Raw genomic sequence first — 19,300 nt, 5'->3', positions numbered from 1 at the left:
CTTAGTAAGTTTGCAGATGACACCAAAATTGGAGATGTTGCGGACAACAAAGAAGGTTACCTCAGAGTACAACGGGATCTTGATCAGATGGGTCAATGGGCTGAGGAGTGGCAGATGGAGTTTAATTTAGATAACGGTGAGGTGCTGCATTTTGTAAAAATAAATCAGAGCAGGACTTATACACTTAATGATAAGGTCTGAGGGAATGTTGCCGAACAAAGAGACCTTGGAGTGAAGATTCATAACTCCTTGAAAGTGGAGTCGCAGGTAGATAGAATAGTGAAGAAGGCATTTGGTATGCTTTCCTTTATTGGTCAGTGTATTGAGTACAGGAGTTGGGAGGTCATGTTGCGGCTGTACAGGACATTGGTTAGGCCACTGTTGGAATATTGCGTGCAATTCTGGTCTCCTTCCTATCGGAAAGATGTTGTGAAACTTGAAAGGGTTCAGAAAAGATTTACAAGGATGTTGCCAGGGTTGAAGGATCTGAGCTACACGGAGAGGCTGAACAGGCTGGGGCTGTTTTCCCTGGTGCATCAGAAGCTGAGGGGTAACCTTATAGAAGTTTATAAAATCATGAGGGGCATGGATAGGATAAATAGACAAGATCTTTTCTCTGGGGTGGGGGGGTCCCGAACTTGAGGGCATAGGTTTAGGGTAAAAGGGACCTAAGGGGCAAACTTTTCACACAAAGAGTGGTGCATGTATGGAATGAGCTGCCAAAGGATGTGGTGGAGGCTGGTATAATTACAGCATTTAAAAGGCATCTGGAAGGTTATATGAACAGCAAGTGCTGGCAATGGTACTCGATAGGTTAGGATATCTGGTCGGCATGGACGGGTTGGACTGAAGGGTCTGTTTCTGTGCTGTACATCTGTGACTCTATGACTCTGTGTCCTTAATACCTCAATTAAATCTCCTTTTAATTTGTTCTGCTTCAAGAAGAATAATCTCAGCTTCTCTCTTCCCTGGTACCATTAGTTCCTGATCTATGGTGCTACTCTAGCAAGACCCTACTGCATCTTCGACCATAAGATAGTGGAGCAGAATTAGACCATTCAGCCCTAAGAGTCAGCTCCAGCATTTGATTGTGGCTGATACTTTTCTTAACCCCATTCTCCTCCATTCTCCCTGTAACCCTTGATCTCCTTACCAGTCAAGAACCTATCCACCTCTGAGTGTCCTTAAGACAATGATTTGGCTTCCACAGCCCTCTGTGGCAATAATTTCCACAGATTTACCACCCTCTGCCTGAAGAAATTCCTCCTCACCTCAGTTCTAAAAGGGTGAATAACCAAGGTCTTTTCCCTTGGGTGGGGGAGTCTAAAACTAGAGGGCATAGGTGAGAGGGAAAAGATTTAACAAGGACCTGAGGAGTAACTTTTTCATGCAGAGGGTGGTGCAGGTATGGAAGAAGCTGCCAGAGGAAGTGGTGGGGGTGGATATAATTACATTTTTTAAAAAATCTGGGGATGGGAATATGAATAGGAAAGGTTTAGAGGGAGATGAGAGAAATGCTGGCAAATGGGACTTGGTCAGATTGGGATGTCTGGTTGACACAGATGGTTTTGACCAAAGGGTTTGTTTCCATGATGTATGACTCTATGACACTCAGGCTGTGCTCTCAGGTCCTAGTGTCTCCTACAAGTGGAAATATCCTCTCCACATCCACTGTGTCCGAGCCCCACAGCATTCTGTAAGGTTGAACAGCCTGTAGAATTCCACTCTCATTCCTCCATCAATGATTTTTTTTGGCAGTAAATAAGAACATAAAACTGTTGAATTGTTGTAAAAAGAGGTTCATTAGTATCATTAGGGGAGGAAACCTATCATCCTTACCAGCTCATGCTGATGTGTGACTCCAGGTTAATATGATTAACTGCTCTCTAAATTCATCCAGCTAGTGTTTAAAAAAGTCTACGCCATAGCCTCAGACTAGAGATGGGCTTTGCCTACAATAGCCACATCTACAGAATGATCTTGTTAATAAAGTAAACCTTTATTATTTTGCATGTCTCTCCCTACATTCAAAACTCACCTTATCAGTGCAACTTCTGAGTACCTTTTCTAACTGTTGTCTCTGTATTCTTTGATGTCTGGTACCCTTGGTTACAGATCGTAGACATGTTGCTACATTACAGATACTGTCTCAATGCAAGCTGTCATTAATACTTCTTCAGTGGATGCCACAATAGAATTCACCTCTTTTGTTAGTTGTTGAAGACGAACAAAGTAAAATTTGAACAGCATGAAACCAAACTCACGAGGCCTGGAGCTCCTGAGATATACACGCTCAATCCGACACCCTACAACCACTGCACCCCTCAATCCCTTCCCCCACTTCCCTGCCCAGCATGGCCATGTCAGAAGCAAAAACCACTGGAAAAAAAAAGGGAAAATAAGAAAAGAAAGGGGAAAACAGTGTCTGGAAAATTTCTCCCCAACTCCCTCAGGCAATTAAACCAGTCCAGGAGATCACATGGACTATGCACATGTAAACCATCAATCCTTCTACATGACGTAATCTCTGCTCTAATTAAGAACAACTTAAGCTCCCTCCTGAAGGCATGCAAAAAAAATACACAACCTCACAAGCACTGACCCTCCAGCATCCTTGAGTAGCTATTGGAATTTGCTGGCATTACATGTGGTAGTTGTTTGAGCACAGTATCTTGTGCAGTTATAATAAGTGGTACTTAAGCAAGCTACATTAAGTGCATTTTCAAATCTCAGGGGTAGTGAAGAATGCTGAATGGTATGTTTTTTGCATTGCAAAGATGTCAATTTAATACAAAAGTGTTTAATATTTATCATGGGAGTCTTTCTTTCCAATTTCCGAACCCATCTCCTCTCCATCACATCGTGAGCCAAAGGGCCTGTTCTGTGAAGTACTTTCTATGTTCTATGTTCTAAAACAGCTTTATTCCATTTCTGTGATATCGCCCATCTCCATTGATATTCATTGAATTTCTCTGAGCTGTGCATCATTTGCTTTTTACATAGCATGGGCCCTTTAAGAGTACCCAGATCATGCATCTCACCGTTTTTGTGCATAACCCCTTTGTCCTCTCCACAGTGAATCCCCGATTGCTTTATGCTATGGATCCAGTCACCTTGGAGGGGACTCTGATCTCCATCCACAGTCGTTAACCCCAGTCTTGACTATTCCAATATTGTTCTAACCCATTGTTCACCTTCTATAAATGGGCTCAGTCAAAATTATGCTGCGTGTATCCTAATTCATATCACTTCCCTTTCAACCAATATCCCTGCGCTCCCTGGACCAGCAACGCATCAAATTGAAATTCTCATCCCTGCACTCACTTTCATACAAGGTCTTGTTTCCACATCCCCGTCACCTCCAACAGCCTTCTAATCCTTGAATATTGCTGTGGTCCTCCTCCACCCCATGAACACTTGGCTTACTCCAATATTCCATTAGAAGGTTGCACTGTCGGTCATAGACATCCCAAACCGTGTCATCCCCGTCCGTTCCTGCATCACTTCCTCCATCCTTTGGACGGTTTTTAAATTGTATCTGTGGCCAATTAAATATCTCCTTTTTTAGCTCTGTGAGAAATTCTGCCTGAGAACGTTCCTACGAAACGCTGAACATATCCTATCCTTTCAAGGCGCTACATAAATGCAAATTGTCAACTGTTTCAAAAAAGTAATGATAGATTTCCGACATGCTTTGTACAAGATTTATGTTGTCGTGTCTGGCAAGTTAAAAAAAAAGTAATGTTTAACATATTTTTTTAAAGGCAGCCTCGCTTCTGGGTCTTGTTAAATCAGCCAATTCCGGTTTTATTAATTAGTAACGTGTATTTGGTATTGAAGCGTTTGCACACACACCTGATATACACCAGGAGACAGACTCAGTCAATTCCACTTAGTCTTTCTATTTAATGTATAACGCAGCTTGCTACAGGGTTCAGTTGGTGTACAACAAACTGCAGCTTTTAACCCCTTCATCCCTTGTCCTCAACTCATTTCCCGACAGACAGAGGAAAAAAGAGGTTTAACGGGGTTTCCGTTTGTCAAAGGTTCTGGATAGTGTGGTACCTTGAACTATGGCCATCCCCGAGGAAATCAAGAGACTTTTGGAAGGTAATATTCTAATTTAAAAACTTAATTCCATTGTTAAACTCCGCTCTTTTATTAGCACCGGGAATAAAGTGATTGTACGTTTCATACTTGTCACTGAACTAGGAACAGTTTTCACCTTGAGATGAACTGATGGATGACTCGTCCAGGACTTTTTTGGGGAGGGGAGCGGTCTATTTCATGACTGGGAAGACACAAGTTTTGTTTTTGGAAGATTAAGAGGTGTTCACATTACAGCCTAGTTACCCTGTCTTCTCTTCCGGAAACATCGATTTTTTTTTGAGAAATTCAACTGAGTGTTGAATTTTACGTGCTTTAATGTCAATTTTCAACGTAGCTCTTAAAGTGGTCTCAACAACGTCTCTTATCAGTTATGATATTTCATCAATTTGTTTGGATGCTATTTCGTTGAAGGGTTGGAGGTGGGCAGAGAACGTTTCAAAGTGGGATCGGGGGAGGAAATTCTATATTAACTTCCTTTTTAAAAGACTCCCTTTCCCAAAGTAAAATCAGCGAATTTGAACCGGAAGTGTGTTTAAATGGAATATTGTGCATGGGGGAGGGCCTTTAGCCTATTGTAGCTGCTATAGATTCGCTCAAAAAAAAATCCATTGGTGCCTGTTCGTCAATAGTCCTGTGAATATTTCAAAGTATTTATGCAAGAATCGTCTAAATCTACTTCACGCACCCCTTTTCTGGTAGAATTTTAATTAAAACAGTTCACAGGAATGGAGTGTAAGTATTCCACTGACTTTGGTGTACTGGACAGGTCTGTGTGATGGAGAGGAGGGGATTGATGTGATGTGGTGATATAGTCCTAATGCTGTCCCTAGATTTTGTGAACAGGAAATTGGAACACCATAAGCATGTAGGGCCATGGGGATTAATGAGGAATAGGACTGACTGGCTTGCTGTGTGGTAAACCAGCATAGACTTGACGGGCTGAATGGCTTCCTTCTGTGCTGTGATGTGGAGGGTCCGATGTTGGACTGGGGTGGACGAAGTTAAAAATCACGCATCAGATTATAGTCCAACGGGTTTTTTTTTGGACGTACAAGCTTTCAGAGCACTGCTCCTTCATCAGGTAGCTATGGAGCAGGACCATAGAACACAGAATTTATAACAAAGGATAGGTATCATGCAATTGAAATGATATATTGAACAAGCCTAGATTGTTGTTAAGTCTTTCATCTTTTAGAATGGGTTGCAGGTTTCGGTTCATTAATATGTAAATACCAAAACTTCTTTTATGTCATATTCTCGAGATAACTTAAAGTTTTATTTTAAAAAAAAAGTGACATTGCAGCTCAGACAATGCATTAAAGATGTGAAGTTAGAGTCTGTCTGTATCCCAATCTTGAGTCAGACTGGTTCTATTTCCAAAGTGGAATTTACAAAATATTAAATGGATTGACTGCCTGCAGATACATCTGCTAATATAATTCTGCAAATATAAATTCACCCCATAGTTATATATGTGCGAGGGAGTGAGTGTGAGCGCACATGATTTTGTTTCAGATGCATGACACCATAATCTTTTCCTAAAACTTCTGTCACTTATGGTCCTGCTCGACAAATACCTGATGAAGGAGCAGCACTCCAAATGCTAGTCCTTCTGTGCTGTAGCTCCATTTGAAGAGAAAGAACTTCAGTCAGGCATGACATGTACAGTGTTGCAAGAATTCTGTTTCACTCTCTGATATTGGCTCATATCTGATGCATCACTGGGTATTGCTATGTGTTCTACTGAATTTGGGAAAGAGATTATGCACAGGATGCTCTCCATTTTTGGTGGAATTCCCAATAAAACAGCCTCGAAGTACTACTTGTGGGCTAATGAATCCGATTAGTCGCAGTGTCTTGAAAAAAATGAATCCTGAAAATTGAAAGCATGCAGAAATCAGTCACAGTGGAAGAAAAATGTGCTAATCTTTTAAGAGCAGGTCATGATCTGAATTGATCTGAAGCATCAGCTTGATGTCCTTAATCATATCCAAGTAGTTTGCTGCTTACACTTGAGGGAATTCACAAAGCATTATTCTGCTGCTGTAAAGACAAAACTGGTGAGTTTGCACATGCTCAGGTCAGTCTTTGTTCCATATAACTGATGCTGGAATATGTAGGAAGCAAATTCAACTCTGAGTCTGTGCTGGCATTCGCTTAGATTGAGTTCTGATCTGTATCTGAACTACATTTACCTGACTTCATTCTCTCATGATTGAAAATGTCAAATTGATTAGGTTTAATTATTTGTAATCTTGACTGTCTTTTTTTTTTAAGGGAGTGTACCAGATTTCTACTGTTTAAGTGCTTCTTGATATCACCTACCTCTAATTTTAAGGTGATGTCCCCTTGTTCTTGGTTCTCCAGAATAGTTGTTCTGATCTCTTTTTAACACTTCAGTTGCAAGAGGAGAATCAAGCCGTCTTGCATTCTGTTCTGAAATTATCTCTTGATCTCAATATCATTTCTGGTGAATCTGTGTATTTCACCCAAGGTCAATATTGTTTCCTGTCTGACATCTAGTATCTAGAACAGTGTGTAGAAACTGCTGACTGGGTTTAACCATTGTAGTGCCTTTTAAGATGAAGATTAATGATCTGCAATTAACTGTTACAGTCAGGAGTCGCACAACACTAGTTCAACAGGTTTATTTGAAATCTCAAGCATTTGGAGTGCTGCTCTGAATGTGGGTAATGTGGAGGTGTCAAAGAAACTTCTAATCGACTGGACCGTGATCTCTTGTGACTATGAAAGTAATGAGGAGCTGGTGATCCATGCTGAACAGCAAGCTATTCCTTGTGGATCATGTCTCAAACTGCAACTGCATTTTGTTTTTTTTTCTTTTTTGAAGAATGCATAAAGATAGGTGTTAAGCAGTTAGTTTCAACTCTACTGGAGTGGACTACTGGGAGTGAAAATTCTCAGGTGTATCTGCTTGGATTTGAGCATTGGCATGCTGTGAAAAGCAACAGTTAAAGGACTGTACCCAAACAAACCTAATGTTACTGATAAGGCCTTCTCTTGTGATTGCTGCAAACCAGTCTTTAAAATGGAATCTGGGTAAAGGAACACCCATCAGGCCTACAAAAGCAAAAGCAGTCTCTGAATGACTGTACAATTACCAAGATTAGTGCTAACAGTAACCTGCACTGTAACGGTCACAGCATTCAATTAGTCCCAGCTGCTCTTTGTGAACAATTTGCACAGATCCATATTTAAAAAAAAATGTTTTTTGACTCACCTCTCTTCTATTTCTATCTGTACATGATGGGCTACTAATTCTTCTTGTATTCTGTAATTAATAAACCCAAACTTGTTAGTACATGGAACAGCACAGCACAGGAACAGGCCCTTCAGTCCAAGATATTGTGCTAAGCGTTGCTTCTTTTATATGAAATATACAGCAAACGGAAGAACCTTGGGAAAAGTTGATGAGCAGAGAGATCTGGGAGATCAGGTCCACACCTGAAGGTTGGTGCACAGGTGGATAGAGTGGTCAAGAAGGCATATGGTATGCTTGCCTTAATCAGGCGGGGTATTGAGTATAAGAGCTGGCAGGTCATGTTAAAATTGTACAAGACATTAGTTCGACGGCATTTAGAATACTGTGTACAGTTCTGGGCGCCACATTACCAAAAGGATGTGGACGCTTTGGAGAGGGTGCAGGGAAGGTTAACAAGAATGTTGCCTGGTATGGAAGGTGCAAGCTATGAAGAGAAGTTGAGTAGGTTAGGATTGTGTTCATTAGAAAAAAGGAGATTGAGAGGGGACTTGATTGAAGTCTACAAAATCATGAAGGGTTTCAGGGTAGATAGAGATAAGCTTTTTTCCCAGGGTGAACAATTCAGTAACAAGAGGTCACGCTTTCAAGGTGAGAGGTGAAAAGTTTAAGGGGGATACATGCGGCAAGTACTTTACACAGAGGGTGGTAGGCGCCTGGAATGCGTTGCCAGCAGAGGAGCTAGAGGCAGGCAGGTAGATTCATTTAAGATGTCTGGACAGATGCGTGAGTAGGTGGGGAGCAGAGGGATACAGATGCTTAGGAATTGAGTGACAGGTTTAGACAGTGGATTTGGATCGGCTCAGGCTTGGAGGGCCAAATGGCCTGTTCCTGGGCTGTAAATTTTCTTTGTTCTTTAAACATGATGCCAAATTAAACTAATCCCTTCTGCCTGCATTTGGGCCATATCCCACCATTTCTTGCATAGTCTTATCTAAAAGTTCCTTTAAACCCCTATCGTATCTACCCCCATTCACCACTCCGGCAGCGTATTCCAGAATCCTACCACTCTGCGTTTGAAAAAAAAACTTGCCCCTCAAGTCTCCTTTGCACTCTTTTTTTCCCCCCCCACCTTTAAATGCATGCCCCTAGTACTATTAACTCAAGCAAGCCTGGTTAACTTGTCTCTGTTTTAAAAATACAAATTAATTTGGAAATGGGGAAAATATGCCTACAAGGGGAGGAATCCTTTTTAAATTAATCTAGTTGCAACCAACTGAGGGCATTGCTGAATGAAGAAGGGGAGCCAATTTATCTCTGCTCATCTAGGCGCTTAATAGTTTGGGGTATCCCATCTGAAGCTGTAATAAATTGCAGAGTCTCACATAGGATCCGATCATAGCTGAGCAGAAAGCTGGTGGCGATAGTCGTGGTGGCTGTGTGAAATATTTAACTCTGGAATTGAAAATCATTATGACATATTGGCTTGAATACATCTTGGAATTGGAACTCATAAGTGCAACATACTGAATTAAAGATGTAACTTGAGTCCATTGTTTTGCTCAAACATCGTCACTGAGATACAATCCAAGGCCCAAGCAAATCTCACCAACCAACCATATCCAAAAGTGAGTTAGAAATGTTGCTACAGTTATAATGTAGGAAATGGTGGGCAGTTTGTGTCGACAAGTTCCTCCAATTGGCACATTTTCAAGACAAATGTATTCATCAAGTATCTCCATGTTAGAAAATTAATTTGATTACTGTCTCGTGACCAGTGAAGAAAAACTTCATTTGATTGTGACCCCACTCTTGTTTCAGCGACAGGTATCTACTCTGGCTCTGACAAGTATTTTTTAATGAATACTGTTACAAATTTCTGCTGAAAGTTTCAACCAAATAGATGTGTCACGGAAATGTGTTTTTCAGTGACTGGGCTGACTTGTGGTGGAGGGGGGTGTGTTGCTGGGAAACGTACTGCAAATGTTGAAGCACTGTGGTAATTTGAAGGGATGCTTTTTTTGACAGGAAGCTTCACAAAACAATTCAAAGTGTATTATTGGTGTTCTGTCTTGATGTGCAAAGAGTGAAAGACATTTGCAGCTGACTGTGCAAGCTGGTGGGTGTTCTTGCTAACTGCACAACTCTTAATGCACAACACTGACATTTGAGAACATATCGCCAACCAAGTTTTTCAGATTAAGTTGCTTTTCTGACTTGCCTCTTTGTTCAGTCATAAAGAAAGAAAAACAACGTAACGCTCCCTTTTTGCACACAATCTCATTTAATCAGGTGCACATGTTGCGTTCATGCTATTTTATAGGTTAGAGATTTTCCCAACATTCCTCCCTTGAACAACTCCAAGACAGATAATTTGATCATTTTTATTTTATGGAACTTGCTGTACTTCTTAGTGTCTGCACTTATTAAACCCTCATGCTGCTCTGAAAGCTGCTACACCAATGCAGCTTTGTTCTTGCCAGTCTTGCAGAGCAGGAGGAAGCCTTGAAGTAATCCTGGACCTTGATCCGAATGTAATGGCCGATGCTGCATTTATTAACTTTATTAACAAAGCTGTAGTCCAATGCATCATTGCTAAACCCCAGATGGCTTCAAGAAACAAGTTTCAGAAAGTAATATAAAACAACGAATTAGTTCTGAAGAGGGGTCACTGGACTGAAAACAATGACTCTGTTTCTCCCTTCACAGATACAACCACACCTGCTGAATTTCTCCAACAGCTTGTTTTTGTTTGTTTCTCTTTTTTGAAGATGACGCTAACTCTGCTTGTCCGGATAGTTTGAAGTCTGTGGAATTCATGTTTGTCCCTACAGCAGTTCTCATAATCTCTGGACATCCTAAACTGTTTGTACGGCCAATAAATTATTTCAGTAGTGACTACTCTTGCAAAGATATAACAATGCATTTGTGTGTGGCAAGGTTCCACAAACAGTAATCAAAGTCACACAACACCAGGTTAGTCACACAACACCAGGTTAAAGTCCAATAGATTTATTGAAATCACAAGCTTTCGCAGCAGCTTACCTGACAAAGGAGCAATGCACCGAAAGCTTGTAATTTAAAATAAGCCAGTTTCACTATAACCTGGTGTGTGACTTCTGACCTGTCCACACCAGTCCAACACTGGCACCTTCATATCATTGCACTCACCAGATAATGTGTGATCGAGAGATAAATATTGGCCAGAAGTCATTGGGACATTCCATCTCTACCCAAAACAAAAGGAACTTCAATTCAATATATTGTCTGACAACACCAACTAAGTAGCACTCCTTCAGTTCTGCAGTTGAGTGTCAGCTTAGATTTTTGTGTTCCATCTGAACGGTATTTCAATACAACTTCTCTGACATTGAATCATCTATATTTTACAATGAGTACAATCCACCTAATACAGTATCTCATTAAGTTACTGTTGCAATTCTCTCAGATATTTCTCCCTGCTCTTTTCTCAGTGAGTTTCAATAACCTGGAATAGCTTTTTTCACAAGGATGTCTCAGTCACCATACCCAGTATGATGTGATCAAATTCAATGACAGAAAGTGGTTCTAATGTACAAGTTGGGACAGGCACTTCTGAACAAGTTTAAACTTCTAGACTATTTGAATTAGGCGCTCCTTCGACATTATGCAAAGTAAGCTGGAAAACCGATGCTAATATTTTAATGTAGGTTAAAGTTATATTTTTACCTGTACTTGACAGATGTAGGCTCTTTCATAAGGGGATACACCCCCAATTTCCAAGGTTATTTTGCAAGACTCCTTTAAATTACTGTGAACAAGCAAAAATTGTGGATGCTGGAAATCTGACCCCACCCCTCCCAGTGCTGGAGGGACTCAACTGGCAGCATCTGGTGAGAATCCGGTTGATGTTTTTGTTTTTGAACTGAAGAAGAGTCCTACTGACCTCAAAAATTTACCACTTTCTTTCTCCAAGATGCTGTCAGACCTGCTGAGATTCTTCAACATTTTTGTGTGTGTTCCTTTTAAATAGCTGGGGTGGTACAGTGGCTTAGTGGTTAGCATTGCTTTCTCACATTCAGGTTAGACAGGCAGGAGGATGGAAGAACACAGCAACCAGGTCGTACCCTCTACCTCTCTTCACCTATCCCCACTTCACCACCCTGTACCCGCTGCCCCCTTTATCTGCAGCCACCCCCCCCCCCCCCCCATACTCACCCCAAGTCCTGAGGAAGGGTTACACCCAAAACGTTGACTTCTCCACCTCCTGATGCTGCCTGGCTTGCTGTGTTCTTCCAGCCTCCTGTCTGTCCCTCCTGATGCTGCCTGCCTTGCTGTGTTCTTCCAGCCTCCTGCCTGTCCCTCCTGATGCTGCCTGCCTTGCTGTGTTCTTCCAGCCTCCTGCCTGTCCCTCCTGATGCTGCCTGCCTTGCTGTGTTCCCCCAGCCTCCTGCCTGTCCCTCCTGATGCTGCCTGCCTTGCTGTGTTCCCCCAGCCTCCTGCCTGTCTACTTTGGATTCTAGCATCTGCAGTTTTTTTTTGTCACTCTCAATGTCGGGGATCTGGGTTCAATTCCACCTTCAGGTGACTGTCTGTGTGGAGTTTGCACATTCCCCCTGTCTCTGTGTGTGTTTCCTCTGGATGCTCCAGTTTCCTCCCACTGTTCAAAGATGTGCAGATTAGGTGGATTGGCTATGTGAAATTGTCCATAATGTCCAAAGATGTGCAGGCTAGATGGATTAGACTTGGGAAATGCAGGGTTACAGGGAAAGGATAGTGGGAATGAATCTGGGTGGGATGCTCTTTGGAAGTTAGGTGTGGAGTTGATAGGCCGAATGGCCTGCTTTCACGCTGTAGGGATTCTATGAACTGTGTCAGGGACTTGCGTCTCCATAAAATAATGCTGGAGAAATTCAGCAGTTCTGGCAGAATCTGTGGGGAGAGAGAGTTAGTGAATGAGTTCAGTATGATTCCCCTTTGGAATCCAATGTTAATTCAGTATCCCTGTTGGGGTTGGAGGTGGTAGGAGAGTGAGAGAGAGAGGCTGACTTACAATTAGACCTGAGTTTCTTCAGCACTCTTTATTTTAATCTTGGATTTCCAGCATCTGTAGTAGTTTACATTTGTATAGTGTCTTTTTATGACTGCAGGAGTGTGGGTGACTTAATTTTGAAATGGCCCATAAGGTACTGAAGAAAAGTCCCTGTGAAAAATGTAATATGATGTCTTCCTTGCCTTTTGAAGCATCAACCCAGCTGAAATAAAACCTCCGCCAAATAGTAACCTGCGCCATTTCCCCCCCCCCACCCTCTCAAAACCATGAGGTAAATGGATTCTGAAAGACTTTTGCATTCCATGTCTAACCAAAGTGAAATCATAGCTGTGTGTTCCCCATCTGTGTTTTAAAATAGAGTGCTCGCCTGTTTTATCCCATCATATTGCCCTCCAGACCTGGATTTCAAGGCAAAAAGCCAGCATTTCAACCACTATGCTGGTCTTTTTTTTAATGTTTCATGTAACTCTGAAACTTGGCAATCTCTCAAATTAATTTACAAAGAAATTCTGTGCCTGAATAAATATTTATTTGTGTAAACTTCACCCTAAAAATAAGACTGATTAGCTGGTCTATATACTGGAACCATTTAGTCATTCTTCCATAACTTGGTCCAAAAAATACATGAGTCGAAACACTTTTAAAAATTTGTATACATGGGAGAATTTTCTCAAGTGGATTGACTGTGCTTAGTGAAGTGAACATTAAGTACTTGGCAAGTGTACCAGGATGTAAATGTTTAAATGTGCTTGGGTAACAAATCCCTTTTTTGCTTTCCCTGCTGAAATAAATGGCAAGGGATTTAGCCACCTGGAATTGTGCAGCAGGAGTGCACGGCAAGGGGCTTGTGCCACAGGGATTCTGCACAATAGTGAATGGAAAAGTCAGTTGAGGAGAAAGCCAAGAGGAAAAATTAAATGCTTAATGCACTTTTCATAATTTGTCTTTCTTCCATGATATTTCGCCAGAGTGTAGTAGTTTACCATGAAGTAAACGCACGAAGCAGGGTGTTAATATTGTGACTTTTTGTTATGACCTAATTTAATTTCTGGGTTCATTTTCACTGAGTCTTGCTAATGGTTTATTGCATTCACATATTGCTAGGCCAAGAGCAGTTAGTCGGAGGAAGAGGTTTAGTCCCTTATTTCTGCTGATTCTGGTGTTTTAGAAAGTTCTTGCAATCTCTCCCTGTGAGAGAGGAGGGAATTTTCAGAATCCATTCCTGATGCAGTGCCTTCTACTGAGATGGCTGTATGTTGAAAGACAAAGTTGCCCACAAATAGCTAACTTCCCATTTTGCACCTTTGGGTATAAGGTATGGAAGTATGCAAATTACTACTATGGATATAAGAGGGTGGCAACACCTCCTTTATCCTTTGGGAGAAGATAATTATTGGTTGACTTATTTGAGGATTTGTGATTGCCTTTTTTTTTTAAGAAAAGGCATCAATAAAGCTAACAAATCTATTTTTAAATCAAACTGGTGCATCGGCACTTCCTTGGCAAGAGGAACTGCCATCCTTTGTCTGGTCTGGCCAATCCTTTCTTGTGCCATGTGGTTGCCTTTCTTTCCAGCTGTCTGAAGTAGCCTGGTTATTACTTGGTTGAAGGCATTAACTACCCCAAGAGGGTGGCAAGTTTATCAGCTGTAGATATTAGCTTTTTTTCATTTGATATACCCATCTCCAACAAAAGTGACTGCTGCTCCATACTGGAGGTTATTTTGTGAGGGGATAGTGTCTATACGTCATTCTTAATCAGTTGCAGATGTGTTATTATTTTCTGCATTTATCATGCTGTGTCATTTAGATTTTCATTCTGGCTTATTTAATAGTTTTAAAATCACTTCATTATTCTCAACTTCTTCGTGACTCATGGTGATGAATGACGATCAGTCCTATTCTGTGGATGTGTATTTAAGACAACATCTTTTAAAGGGCTTTCTAAACTTACACACCTGCTGGAAGAAAAGCACTTTATAGAACTTGTCGAATGTCAACTTGGATTGATTCAGTAGATTATCTGATAAATTAGTTACTTGAATCCTTCTGGTTGTCTTTTCTGAAGTTGTTGTTTCGAGATGTGCTCTGGCACTGATTGCTCATTTTTAAAATTAATTTGTGGGATGTGGGCATCACTGGCTGTTTCAGCATTTATTGCCCATCCCTAGTTGCTGAAGAAGGGCCTGTGCCCGAAACGTCGAATCTCCTGTTCCCTGGATGCTGCCTGACCTGCTGTGCTGTTCCAGCAATAAAGTTTCAACTTTGATCTCCAGCATCTGCAGACCTTACTTTCTCCATCCCTAGTTGCCCCTAGAGAAGGTGGGGATGAGCTGCTTTCTTAAACTGTGGCAGTCCACCTGATGGGGGTTGACCCACAATGCTGTTTAGGTGGGAATTCCAGGATTTTGACCCAGAGACAGTGAAGGAATGACAATACATTTCCAAGTCAGGACAGTGAGTGGCTTGGAGGGAAATTTGAAGTGGCTGGCATTCCCATGTATATGCTGCCCTTGTCCTTAGACCTGGAAGTGGACATGGATTTGGAAGATGCTGTCTGAGCCTGGTATTTGTATGGCACGAATGTTACTTGCCACTTGTCAGCTTAAGCCTGGATAGTGTCCAAATCTTGTTGCATTGGAACACGGGCTACTTCAGTATCGGAGGAATCGCAAATGTTGCTAAACATTGTGCAATCATTGGCAAACATTCCCACTTCTGACCTTATGATGGAGGGAAGGTCATTGAAGCAGCTGAAGATGGTTGGGCCTGGGATACTACCCTGAGGATCTCCTGCAGAATTATCCTGGAGCTGACCTCCAACAACCACAACCATCTTCCTTCGTGCCAGATATGACTGTAACCACTAGAGAGTTTGCAAGGTTGATGAGAAAGCGTTAGCATTATCTTTTTGAACTGATGTGTTGGGCTCTCCCATCATTGAGGATGGGGATAATTGTAGAGCAGCTTCCTCCAGTGAATGGTTTAATTGTCCACCACCATTAACACCATGATGTAGCAGGACAGCAGAGCTTAGATCTGATCCATATGTTGTGAGATTGCTTAGCTCTGTCTGTCACTTGCTGCTTATGCTGTTTGGCAAGTAGTCCTGTTTGGTAGCTTCACCAGGTTGACACCATATTTTTGGGTATGCCTTGTGCTGCTCCTGGCATGTCCTCCTGCCCTCTCCATTGAACCAGGGTTGATCCCCTGGTGTGATGGTAATGGTTGAGTGGGGGATATCGCAGATCATGAAGTTACAGGTTGTGCTGGAATACAGTTCTGCTGCTGTTGATGGTCCATAGTACCTCATGGATGCCCAGTCTTAAGTTGCTAGATCGGTTCAAAGTCTGTCCCGTTGAGCACGGTGACACAATGGAGGTTATTTTCAATGGGAAGGTGGGACTTTATCTCAACAAGGACTGTGCAGTGGTCACTCTCTTATCAATACTGTCATGGGCAGATGCATCTGTAGCTGGCAGATTGCTGAGGATGAGGCCAAGTATGCTTTCTCCACTTGGTGGTTCCCTCACCACATGTAGCAGACCCAGTCTAGCAGCTATGTCCCTTAGGACCTGAACAGCTCGATCAGTTGTACTGCTGTTGAACCACTCTTGGTGGTGGACATTGTAATCCCCACCTACAGTACACTTTGTGCCCCTGCTGTCTTTAGTCCTTCCTCTAAGTATTGTTCAACATGGAGTACTGATTCATCAGGGAGGAGAAAGTGAGGACTGCAGATGCTGGAGATCAGAGCTGAAAAATGTGTTGCTGGAAAAGCGCAGCAGGTCAGGCAGCATCCAAGGAACAGGAGAATCGACATTTCGGGCATAAGCCCTTCTTCAGGAATGAGGAAGGTGTACCAAGCAGGCTAAGATAAAAGGTAGGGAGGAGGGACTTGGGGGAGGGGTGTTGGGAATGCGATAGGTGGAAGGAGGTTAAGGTGAGGGTGATAGGCCGGAGAGGGGTGGGAGTGGAGAGGTCGGGAAGAAGATTGCAGGTCAAGAAGGCGGTGCTGAGTCTGAGGGTTAGGACTGAGATAAGGTGGGGGGGGGGGGGGGGAAATGAGAAAGCTGGAGAAATCTGCATTCATCCCTTGTGGTTGGAGGGTTCCTAGGCGGAAGATGAGTTGCTCTTCCTCCAGGCGTCGTGTGGCCATGGTCTGGCGATGGAGGAGATCAAGGACCTGGATGTCCTTGGCGGAGTGGGAGGGGGAGTTGAAGTGTTCAGCCATGGGGCGGTTGGGTTCGTTGGTGCGAGTGTCCCAGAGGTGTTCTCCGAAATGTTCCGCAAGTAGGGGGCCTGTCTCCCCAATGTAGAGGAGGCCACATCGGGTGCTGCGGATGCAGTAAATGATGTGTGTGGAGGTGCAGGTGAATTTGTAACGGATATGTAAGGATCGCTAGGGGCCTTGGAGGGAAGTGAGGGGGGAGGTGTGGGCGCAAGTTTTGCATTTCTTGTGGTTGACTGCCCTGGCTGACCCATTGTCTCAGCCTGCTCCTGCCCCACAGAACTCATCTCTGCATACCTCGACATGGTCCTGTCCCCCTTAGTCCAAGAACTCCCCACCTACGTTCGGGACACCACCCACGCCCTCCACCTCTTCCATGATTTTCGCTTCCCCAACCCCCAATGCCTAATCTTCATCATGGACATCTGGTCCCTATACACTTCCATCCCCCATCATGAAGGCCTCAAAGCCCTTTCCCGTCGAACTCACTCTGAACAACTTCTCTTTCCAATCCTCCCCTTTCCTCCAAACCAAAGGAGTAGCCATGGGCACCCACGTGGGTCCCAGCTATGCCTGCCTCTTCGTCGGATATGTGGAACAGTCCATCTTCCACAGCTACACTGGCACCACCCCCCACCTTTTCCTCCGCTACATCAATGACTGTATCGGCGCAACCGAGGAGGTTGAACAGTTCATCCACTTTACTAAGACCTTCCACCCCGACCTCAAATTTACCTGGACCGTCTCAGACTCCTCCCTCCCCTTCCTAGACCTCTCCATTTCTATCTTGGGCGACCGACTCTACACGGACATTTACTATAAACCCACTGACTCCCACAGCTACCTAGACTACACCTCCTCCCACCCCGCCCCCTGTAAAAACGCTATCCCATATTCCCAATTCCTTTGCCTCCGCCACATCTGCTCCCAGGAGGACCAATTCCAATACCGAACAACCCAGATGGCCTCCTTCTTCAAAGACCGCAATTTCCCCTCAGACGTGGTTGACGATGCTCTCCACCGCATCTCCTCCACTTCCCGCTCCTCCGCCCTTGAACCACGACCCTCCAATCACCACCAGAACCCCACTAGTCCTCACCTATCACCCCACCAACTTCCAGATACATCGTATCATCCTTCGTCATTTCCGCCACCTCCAAACAGACCCCACCACCAAGGATATATTTCCCTCCCCTCCCCAATCAGCGTTCTGGAAAGACCACTCCCTCTGCGACTCCCTCGTCAGGACCACCTATCACATTCCCAACGCCCCTCCCCCCCAAGTTCCTCCTCCCTACCTTTTATCTTAGCCTGCTTGGCACACCTTCCTCATTCCTGAAGAAGGGCTTATGCCCGAAACGTCGATTCTCCTGCTCCTTGGATGCTGCCTGACCTGCTGCGCTTTTCCAGCAACACGTTTTTCAGTACTGATTCATCAACTGAGCAAAGGTGGTACATGGTAATCAGCTGGACGTTTCCTTGCCTATGTTTAACCTAATGCCATGAGATGTCATGGGGCCTGGAGTCAATGCTGAGGACTCCCAGGCCAGCTCCCACCTGACTGTGTATCCACTGTGCTGTCCCCTTTGCTGGGTCTGTCCCTGCCAGTGGGATAGACTTATCCAGGGACAGTGATGGTGGTGTCTGGGACGTTGTCTATCAGGTATGATTCTGTGAGTATCACTGTCGGGCTGTTGCTTGACTAGTCTGTGAGATAGGTCTCCCAATTCTGGCACTAGACCCCGGATGTTGGTGAGGAGGACTTTGCAGGGTTGACAGTGCTGTTTCTGCTATTGTCTTTTCTTGTGCCTTGGTCGATGCCTGGTGATCCATTTGGTTTCATTTTCTTTGAAACTTTTTAGCAATTGCTACAACAGACTGGCTTGTTAGGCCATTTCTGGGGTCACCTGAGAGTCAACCACATTACTGTGGGTCTGGAGTCACATGTAGATTAGATTACTTACATTAGATTTAGATTAGATTAGATTAGATTACTTACAGTGTGGAAACAGGCCCTTCGGCCCAACAAGTCCACACCGACCCGCCGAAGCGCAACCCACCCATACCCCTACATTTACCCCTTTAACCTAACACTACGGGCAATTGAACCCGGGTCTCTGGCGCTGTGAGGCAGCAGTGCTAACCACTGTGCCACCGTGTAGGCCAGACCAAGTGAAGATGGCAGATTTCCTTCCCTGAAGGACATTAGTGTGCAAGACGGGTTTGAAAGACCATTGTTTCAGTATGATTCCAGGTATTGTGGTGGCGGAGGGTAATTTAAAATCCCTACAGTGTGGAAACAGGCTCTTCGGCCCAACAAGTCCACACCATCCCTACGAAGAGTGTTCCACCCAAACCCATTCCCCATCACTCTACATTTACTCCTGACTAACGTACCTAACCTACACATCCCTGAACACTATGGGCAATTTAACATGGCCAATTCACCTAATCTGCACATCTTTGGCCAGTGGGAGGAAACCGGAGCACCCGGAGGAAACCCACTCAGGCACTGGGAGAATGTGCAAACTCCATACAGACTGTCACCCGAGGCTGGAATCGAACCTGGGTCTGTGGCGCTGTGAGGCAGCAGTGCTAACCACTGAGCCATCACAGATCCATAATAATCCATAAAAAGCAGAAAATCCCTTGAAACAAGGAGGAGGAATCAATCCTTTGAGCTCAGGTGTTCAAGACAGTTGAGATAT

At 43.6% G+C, this 19,300-nt stretch overlaps 1 protein-coding gene across 1 annotated transcript in view; it reads left to right on the top strand.

Annotated features, from left to right (window-relative positions):
- The first annotated feature begins 3,863 nt into the window (after positions 1 to 3,863).
- The window catches only part of LOC122539733 (src kinase-associated phosphoprotein 1), a 397,172-nt gene continuing 381,735 nt past the window's right edge, over positions 3,864 to 19,300 (top strand). Inside the window, exon 1 of the mRNA XM_043674766.2 lies at positions 3,864 to 4,110. Coding sequence (XP_043530701.1) covers positions 4,074 to 4,110 — 37 coding nt within the window. The 5' untranslated portion in view covers positions 3,864 to 4,073. The remainder of the gene's footprint in view (positions 4,111 to 19,300) is intronic.

Source organism: Chiloscyllium plagiosum, unplaced genomic scaffold (assembly GCF_037043375.1).
Source record: "Chiloscyllium plagiosum isolate Xiang-an unplaced genomic scaffold, Cpla_swu_hap1 HiC_scaffold_32, whole genome shotgun sequence".
Taxonomy (NCBI): Eukaryota; Metazoa; Chordata; class Chondrichthyes; order Orectolobiformes; family Hemiscylliidae; genus Chiloscyllium; species Chiloscyllium plagiosum.
The sequence above is the reverse complement of the archived record's forward strand: the minus strand, read 5'-3'. Positions and strand labels throughout refer to the sequence as shown.